The following is a 9896-nucleotide window of genomic DNA, read 5'->3' as shown; positions in this document are numbered from 1 at the left end:
TTCCTGCCTTTCAACTCTAGACAGGGCTTCCAAAATCCTTATCAAAAGCAACGCAATGCGGCACCTTCTCCACCGAGCTGAATAAATGGAGACCCTGCCTCACTTATAAATCAGAATAGCAAAGCATTTCTAGCCAAAACTATCCCTGCAGTCGTATGAAGAATAATTGTCCTGCTTTCAACTGAGCGACTCATTCTTGCATAAGTCTAAAGATGCTCAGACTCACAAACTCTTAGTTTGCGTGATGAGAAGATTCCTTCCTGCTAGACGCTGTGCACTGTTTCGCCGGTTACACAACCAGCGCAGCACGCCGTGCTATCACTAACACTTCAGCCTCAGGCAGGTCCAACATTCCCACACAAAACCAGTTTTTCACAAGGGAAGCAAACTTTCCCAGCGTTACAATAACTCAGAACGCAGAACACGCGTCACCTCTTCAGCAGCTGCACAGCCAAGCAAGCCCCTTCCTACCAGCTCCACGCTTCCTTCAGAATCTTACAGCCGCGATTATAGTGCGCGCAACGGCACAAACAAAATGCAGTAGCTCTATCGGGCCGGCCATAGTGCGCGCCACCGAGGAAGAGCGACCGAGAAGAGCGACCGAGGAAGAGCGACCGGGTGGCAGTATTTTGAGCCGACAAATAATTTTGAGGTTTTTTTGCGCGACGGTCCGCCAATGAGGGCGAACCAGCCTGGTGATGTCACGGCCACGCCTCCCATCAGAGTGCAGGGATCACCCGAGGGACAGGCGGGCGCAAGGCCACGCACTCCGTTGCGCGCCTGTTCTATAAACCACGCCTAAGAAATGCACTCTACATGCTATAGGAAAAGTATTCATTGTATGTTCTGTTCATTAGGTGAATATTCAAACTTTGCAAAGGTTTACAATTCATATATTATCTCTAACTGACCATTAAATTGAATGTGTAACCTCCTGTTCATTTAATGTAACCATGTATAGTTATCATAACTCTGTGCCCAGGACATATCTGAAAACGAGCGGTAACCCTCAATGTATTACTCCCTGGTAAAACATACATACATACACATATATATATATACATACATACATACATATACACACATATATATATATACATACATATACACACACGGCTGCGCTTATAGTGCCGTCACCGGCGACAGTGACGCCACGGTCGCTGGAAAAATCAAATTGACTTCCAGCACCCGCGACCACTCCGTCGCGCCACGCTTACTCTAAGCGCACGCGACTGCTTCAATACATTTGTTTTGAAGGGACGTCGCGACGCGGTCACTATAAGCGCAGCCTAAGACTGTACATATTACCGTGCTCCTCCCTATAGAAGTTTGCTGCTAGTAAAAAGATCGGCCTTACATATAGAAAAACAACGATTCCTGCGCCCCTACCAATTAAGCTAAAATACAATAGTGATCTCATGAATAAGGGATATTTAGTTAAACCCTTTGGCCAAAGCGTTTTAAGCCTGCAGCACTCGTCAAGGCATAACCTACGCTGAATATATGTAATTATTGTCCCGCGGTAATATGTACAGTCTTTCACAAATATTAGGCCAATCCTTTTCCTTGCTGCATAGTCCATAAGGGCATTTTTATTATAATGTCACTGGAACGCCATAGGGGTAGGTTTATTGGCTCACCTGCTTCACATAGCATTTCCTTGCAGGTGTATATCTCCTCCCTTCAGGAATGAGCCCCTACCATTCCCAATTAGTACAGGTATATCACACTTCAGTGTCAGTCTGCACATCACCCTCCAAGAGTAAGTGAATGTATAAGGCTGACAGAGCAATGTATGTAAGTTTTATTATATTCCCACCAGGGAATTTGTGCACCCATGTGGTAAGGTACCTACTGTATGATTCTGAGCTTTAGCCAGCTTTTAATTGCACTGCTCACCAAAGCATGGGCTTTATTTAACCCCTTCAGGGCTTTCTCACCAGTCCATGGGACAATAATTACATATATTCAGTGTAGGTACCTGCAATCGGTTATGCCTTGATGGGACTGTAGGCTTATCATGCGTTGGCCGAAAGGTTTAACTAAATAACCCTTATTTATGAGATTATTATTTTATTTTAGCTTAATTTGTAGGAGCGCAGGAATCGTTCTGTGTGTGTGTGTATATATATATATATATATATATATATATATATATATATACACACACACACACACACACACACACACACACACACACACACACACACACACACACACACACACACACACACACACACACACACACATCCCAACAGAAAACTACTGAATATTGTACTGTGAAATCTCATTGATAAAGCTAAATAAAGTAAGATGAATTATAAGGTGGAAATAACCATATTTTCTGACTGAGTTGCTGCTTGGTATGTAGGGGAATCCTTTGTGGAGTCCCCTTGCTTTGGTTTGCCCTCCAGCACACAGAGGGTAACAGGGCCAGTGACCTGCTCACCCTGAGAATAAACATGTTGCATCTCGCACGCTGGGATAATTCTGATCTAAAATAAATCTGTGGGGCTTTCCAAACAGAATAAACAAAACTAAAAACCTGATACTCCGCGAAACATTTCACCACTAGACTGGCCAACAACGCCAGTGAGCAGTGGACAGTGGCCTGGCAAAGCATCAAACACAACACTACAGTGACAAAAAAAATAGGATCAGTAATCCCATGAGCAGCAAAGTAAACAGGATTTTCAGGGGATGTTCGTAGGAGCTTTTTCTTACAATGCTAAATCCTGCATAAAACCTGCTCACCTAATTATTCTCTCTCTTCATCCCTAAAGTTCTGACGGATGCCCTCGACAAGTGTGATTAAATGAAACAACATCTACCGTAGGCATGTCATGCTTCAGAAGGAGTGGCTAACTCCTGTCCTCAGGGGTAACCAACAGGTCAGGTTTTTTTTTAGAGCCCTGCTTCAGCACAGGTGGCTCAGTCTTCGACTGAGCCCTTGATTGAGCCACCTGTGCTGAAGCAAGGATATCATTAAATCCTGACCTGTTGGTAGTCCTTGAGGACTGGAGTTAGCCGCCCCTGCCATAGGACGATTTTCCATGTGGTTATGACTATGCAGGTATCACACGGAATTAACACCTGAACATCTCATCCATAGCTACACGTTGGCACAAGAAATAAGTTATGTGGGACTGCAAGGCATGTCCAACATTGATATACAGGCATACCCCGCATTAACGTACGCAATGGGACCGGAGCATGTATGTAAAGCGAAAATGTACTTAAAGTGAAGCACTACCTTTTCCCCACTTATCGATGCATGTACTGTACTGCAATCGTTACGTGCAGATGTAAACAACACATGTGTAACAGGCTCTATAGTCTCCCCGCTTGCGCACAGCTTCAGTACAGGTAGGGAGCCAGTATTGCTGTTCAGGACGTGATGACAGGCGCATGCGCGAGCTGCCGTTTGCCTATTGGGCGATATGTACTTACTCGCGAGTGTACTTAAAGCGAGTGTACTTAAAGCGGGGTATGCCTGTACAGTGTATGGTGTGCGATCTCAGAGGAGAGACATACTGAGGGGCGGCCAACTCCAGTCCCCAGGGGCCACCAGCAGGCCAGGTATTAGGGATATCCCTGCTTCAGCACAGGTGACTCAGGCTGAGCCAATGATTGAGCCACCTGTGCTGAAGCAGGGATATCCGGACAACCTGACCCTTGAGGACTGGAGTTGACCACTCCCGCTGCAGCATGACATGCCGCTTTATCTTTCGCGACTGTCAGAGCATGCAATGTTACGTATGCCTTACAGGCAGCTAAAGGGTTAACAGAAATGACCTTCCCGTCCAACACAAAAGTCCCTGAAAAGCAAATGTTTCGATAACAAAAATCCTGGAGCGGGAACATTGTATCTCTATCGAAAAATAAGCCGCTATGGGCAGCGATTATCACAGGGTCAGTGTGAGAAGCGGTCGGAAACGCTACAAGGGTTTTACATGCAAATTCCTGGGGGACAGCGCAATGCCCCCTATTAAATTTACATACGTTGGTTATTATCACTGACAAACAGCTCTTTCACATACGTGTTACTCAGCAGCTAATGCAGTGATCGCTCACAACCAGAAGCGCAGAAAATGCCTCGTGAACACGTCCCCCCCCCACACCCCCCATCTACACGCTTTGAATCTTTTACTGTTCATTCTCCCATGATTTGTTAGTATTTCTTTACATGGAAAAAAAATAAAAGTTGTGAGAAGTAGGAAAAGCCACGTGCCGTGAAATCAAATGATTTGCGCACTATTTCTACATATATGTTTTTGTACGGTTTTCAACGGTCCCCATAGGATTTCATTTCAACATAACTTCAATTGCTTGTTTAATAAAAGGCATCACTGACTGCTAAATATCTAGTGCTCGACCGGTCTGACAAATATTTGAGCATTAACAAAAGTGAGGCTGCCATTAGCTTATTTAAACTGTGTTTTTTCCTCCATTCACAAAAGGCGCTGGCACCCATGACACAGATTCCAACAAAGGACACGTCTGCGAAGCGCCCGGGGCTCAGACAAAGATCCCCTCCCCGCACCAATAGTCTGTGTGCATTGCAGCGAGCGTTACTAAGAAGAAGGGCCGAATATCTCTGCAGGAGCCGGTCTTCCGGCTGCAACCGGTCTGCCCTATAAAATGTGTCGTATAGATACTGGTGCAAGAGCAGCAGTACCGGAAAGCGGCCCGCACAGCAGCAGCGGAAATGCAGGAGGCGCCACAGTATGAGCGAGTGAATGAATGGGAGGCTGGCCAGGGGCAGTTACACACCATGTGCTGCTAGAAGTCTCGTACCTCAAAACAAAGATGATGCAAACCGTTCCGGGGCATTTAAAAGACACACAGATTTGTGGGATACCCCAGTACGGTGATTAACGCCTCCCTGAATAACAATATGACCACATTCATGCAATGTAAGCTCTTCGGGGCAGGGATTTCCTGTCCTATTGTCTGATTTTGCTGCACTTATTGTATTATTATAATTCCCTGTGCTGTATTCTTTGAGAAGCGCTGAGTACATTTTTGGCGCTATATAAATAAAGACGTACAATACAAAAGAAACCCCCCATTCCTTTGAATGTATTTTTTCTTTGATAACATTTGATGTTGTGTTTTTCAACCAGAACGGCACCTGCAAAACTTTGATGCCTCCCCCCTCTTGCCTTTAACTCCTTCAGTGCCAAGCAGCAGCGAAGGAGTTCAATTAAGACGGTTTTCGGAGTAGGGGGGACTCTTTTTTTTAATCTGCATGTATTAGTCTTGACGCTTTCTCTGCTGGAAGAGCTTAGGGGCTCTGAACTCCACTCCTCAAGATCCCTCCGACAGGTCAGGTTTTAAGGATATCCCTGCTTCAGCACAGGTGGCTCAATTTGTTCCTGCATCAGCACAGGTGGCTCAATCAGAGGCTCAGTCATCTGTGCTGAAGCAGGGATATCCTTAAAACCTGACCTGTTGGAGGGGTCTTGAGGACTGGAGTTCAGAACGCCTGGCTTAAGGAGTATTGCAGGGGCAGTGATAGATTTCTGTGTAATGTGTTGTTGGGCATTCTGGCGCCAAAGGGGTTAACCGGGCCTTTCCCCCTCCTGCTGCAGGAAGCGAGTGTGGGTCGCTGCAATGCAGAATGACTGGAGACACAAAGGAATTGCTGTAGTGTGTGGGGCACATGCATGGCCCCTGCGGGGGTTTAGGTGACACAGGAGGTAAAGAGATGGGCCTTTTATACTGTCACCACTCCTTTATTCCTAGGAAATCATGACTCATTACTTCCCTCTGCATACAGCGACACGCTCACTTATACAAAGGTGCCACACAGCACCCGAATACAACTGCACATCAGAGAGGGCTTCACAGGGTCACAAAGTCCCAGCAGCCCTCAGCAATGTGCCGTTTCATTCAGGTGTATGAGGGAAAGGATAGGCAGGATGGATAGATGGTCAGCGAGAGCCAGGTAACTTTGACCAACACCCTGCTGTGAAGCATAAGTGATGCCCAGAGACACAAATATGAGTTAATAATAACACACTCGGTGACAGAGAAGTAGACACAGGCAGGCACGTGATACAAACACACAAGGAGTCACCGGGGTACTGCAAAAGGTACTTTGTGATACCTTGTAATGGACCAATATGTCCATCAATGTCCAGAGAATAAAGGTGAATAAGTGACCCATGGCAGTCCGGGGACTGGTCGTACTCTCAGCTTCACGGCCAGGGTGGGTCACGGCTAAGTAGGTATTTGCTATATGTACAGGTAGGTATTCTGAGTCTAAACCCACCCCCCAGACACAGGGTTGGGTAATGGGTATGTAGGTACTTTGTATAATCGTATCACAACAGTGATGGGTGACAGGTAGGTAAGTGGGTGCTCTGTATACTCACAGGGGTAGGTACCGGAGAGATAGATAGATGGATATATAAAAAGTGAGTACTCTATATACTTACAAAGATACATGGGTAGATAACTGATGGGATAGATAAGTACTTTTTATATTCACAAGCACATATGGATAGGAAACGGATAGACAGGTAGGTAAAAACCCTCAACCATAAGCAGGTGAGTACTCTACCACAGGCAGGTAAGTACTTTCTACCACAGGTAGACGAGTACTCTCTACCACAGACAGGTAAGTACTTTCTACCACAGGCAGGTAAGTACTTTCTACCACAGGCAGGTAAGTACTCTACCACAGACATGCAAGTACGTTTTACCACGGGTAGTTGAGTACTCTCAAGCACAGGCAGGTAAGTACGTGTTACCACTGGTAGGGGAGTACTCTAGCACAGGTAGGTGGGTACTCTCTAGCATAGGTGGGTGGGTACTCTCTAGCACAGGTGGTTGGGTACTCTCTAGCACAGGTGGGTGGTTACTGTCTAGCACAGGTAGGTGGGTACTCTCTAGCACAGGCAGGTGGGTACTCTCTACCCCAGGTAAGTGAGCGGGTACCCCGGATACTCACGGACACACAGGCAGGCCACCAGCTTGGCCGCCCCGTCGGGCACCGGGCAGCTGGGGAAGAGCGGCTTGAGCAGGTAGGTGGCGAAGACCAGCGCCACGATGTACTGCGAGGAGGGCCGGATAATCAGCAGCTCCACCCAGAGCTTCAGGAAGGCGGGCAGCGGGCCGTACACCTCCAGCACGTAGGCGTAATCCCCCCCTGACTTGGAGATGGTAGTGCCCAGCTCGGCGTAGCACAGCGCGCCCGCGATGGAGAAGAGGCCGCACACGGCCCATACCAACAGCGCCAGCCCGGGGGAGCCAGCTTCCCGCAGTACGCCGGTGGGGGTGACGAAGATGCCCGAGCCGATGATGGTGCCCACGATGATGGCCACGCCGTTGAGCAGCGTGATGGTGCGTTTCAGCTCCACCGTCTCCCCGCCGCCGTTCTCCCGCAGCATCTTCTCGGTGGCTTGGTGGTCATCCTCCCCCGGGGACCCGGGCTGCCGCTTCTTCAGGCTGCCCGGCATGACACACTAGGGGAGGAGGGGTGCGTGGGGCTGGGGGTGTGTGTGTGAGGGGAGTGGGGTGCGTGGGGCTGAGTGGGTGCGTGGGGCGTGGGGCTGCGGGGGTGATCGCTCTGTAGCTTGCAGTGGGTGTCCTTTGTGTTACTGGGTGCTGTACCTGTAATTGAATGGGTGCTATTGATGGGTGCTGCTGTGTGTAATTGAATGGGTGTTGCTCCTGTCAGTAATTGAATGGGTGCTATTCCTGGATGGGTGCTGCTAATGTGTGTAATTGAATGGGTGCTGGATCTATGTGTAATTGAATGGGTGATGGATCTGTGTATAATTGAATGGGTGCTGGATCTGTGTATAATTGAATGGCTGCTGGTCCTGTGTGTAATTGAATGGGTGCTGGATCTGTGTATAATTGAATGGGTGCTGCTCCTGTCAGTAATTCAATGGGTGCTATTCCTGGATGGGTGCTGCTAATGTGTGTAATTGAATGGCTGCTGGTCCTGTGTGTAATTGAATGGGTGCTGGATCTATGTGTAATTGAATGGGTGCTGGATCTATGTGTAATTGAATGGGTGCTGGATCTGTGTGTAATTGAATGGGTGCTGGATCTATGTGTAATTGAATGGGTGCTGGATCTATGTGTAATTGAATGGGTGCTGGATCTGTGTGTAATTGAATGGGTGCTGGATCTGTGTGTAATTGAATGGGTGCTGGATCTGTGTGTAATTGAATGGGTGCTGGATCTGTGTGTAATTGAATGGGTGCTGGATCTGTGTGTAATTGAATGGGTGCTGGATCTGTGTGTAATTGAATGGGTGCTGGATCTGTGTGTAATTGAATGGGTGCTGGATCTGTGTGTAATTGAATGGGTGCTGGATCTGTGTGTAATTGAATGGGTGCTGGATCTGTGTGTAATTGAATGGGTGCTGGATCTGTGTGTAATTGAATGGGTGCTGGATCTGTGTGTAATTGAATGGGTGCTGGATCTGTGTGTAATTGAATGGGTGCTGGATCTGTACCTTTGTGTAATTGAATGGGGACTGGGAGTTATGCCAATCTATCTGCACGCGGCTTTGTGGGTGCTGCGTATCCTGCCCACGTGCTGCTGCTGCTCTGCTGCTCTCCGGGTGTAAGAATGTCTGCACCTCGCTGTGAGCACCCACTCTCCTCCTGGCAGGGTGCGGCTGGTACCCTCCTCACTCTGATCTCTCTCTCTCTCCCTCTCCGCCGCCGAGTTTTTATACTGTCCTCTTCTTATACGTCACCCAACACACACACCCCCACACACTCACTCTCACACACACACAAATGTATATTTAATGATGCAACTTCTGCCAGGAAAGTACAGAGCGCCCCCTGCTGCCCGCATCCCCTCCTCACACACACACCGAGCCCTGCATGCCTCCGCTGCTGCTGCACGTGGGTGGGGGTGACAGGTGCAGCTGGGTGCCCACTGCACTGAATAAACCATGCCATCTCTCAGTAGCCGTATATAAAAAAGCCAGCCTTTGAGACAATGTATCCAATGACCTCCCCCCCCCCCTCCCCTTTTAAATGCATCCAGACACGTATGAGTTGGGCAGTGTTCTGCAGCTCCCCGGGCATGCAGGGGTTAACAAGCCCTTGGGATATGTGATGGGATAAAGTGTGTGATGAGTTGGAAAGACGGGTACCGGTTGTTAGTGCAAGAAGCTGGCACGGCCAAGGCACTACAAATATTCATATCATAATGATTCATTTTATTTTGGAACAGTGTTATCAATGAAGCCCAAACTACCATCACCAGGCGCCACCTACTGGTGCTTTGTGAGCACCAACTTATTCTGGGTTTTTTTTTATATATATACTGTACACCTAATGCATTGAACAAACATACAGTAGTAACTATAGAAGAGGGACCTCGCTCAGACCCCTAATAGGTGGAGGCGTGCTGCCTGGGGATGGGCTAGATGTGTCAAATACACAGTGTACAAATAAGCAGCACTGCGGTCACTCGTTTTAAACATCACACATCAGCCCAGTACTGCGCTTACTACTTTCACCACACCAGCAACTAAAGGTGTACAGCACCCTTGTACCGGCGCCCAAACTGAGACACATACTATACTAGAGGACATATTACTAGAGCAAGTACATCACAATGTGTGACGCATGAACGCACTAATGTACTACTAATACGCATCCCGTAATACACTGGGTTCAATTTAATAAAGTGTTCTATAGTGATCCATAGGCACAGCGCTTTGTGTGTCACTATGTTCAATCACTACTAAACATTTCTACCATACCCAGTGCTCCCTTTACCCGTTACTTACCTAAAACGGGCCATCCAAACAGTAAAATCTCACGCACCGTTCCGGCGCATGCGCAACACGTACATATAATAGACTCCAATTTTTTAACTTACATGACGCATGCGCAGTGTACATATCGCCTGAA

The 9896-nt window shown here is 47.7% G+C and overlaps 1 protein-coding gene across 2 annotated transcripts in view; it reads right to left on the bottom strand.

The window, feature by feature from the left end:
* Positions 1–8730, bottom strand: part of SLC7A5 (solute carrier family 7 member 5) — a 33336-nt gene extending 24606 nt beyond the window's left edge. Inside the window, exons 1-2 of one of the 2 annotated variants that reach the window (XM_075576429.1) lie at positions 8477–8730; positions 6959–7886 (exon numbers count right to left, since the gene is read on the bottom strand). In XM_075576429.1, coding sequence (XP_075432544.1) covers positions 6959–7466 — 508 coding nt within the window. In that variant the 5' untranslated portion in view covers positions 7467–7886; positions 8477–8730. Of the gene's footprint in view, positions 1–6958 lie in introns of both variants that reach the window. The other variant, XM_075576428.1, reaches the window with a different exon arrangement.
* Positions 8731–9896: the final 1166 nt, after the last annotated feature.

The sequence above is a fragment of the Ascaphus truei genome, chromosome 19 (assembly GCF_040206685.1).
Source record: "Ascaphus truei isolate aAscTru1 chromosome 19, aAscTru1.hap1, whole genome shotgun sequence".
Lineage (NCBI taxonomy): Eukaryota > Metazoa > Chordata > Amphibia > Anura > Ascaphidae > Ascaphus > Ascaphus truei.
This window is presented reverse-complemented; position numbering and strand designations above follow the sequence as displayed.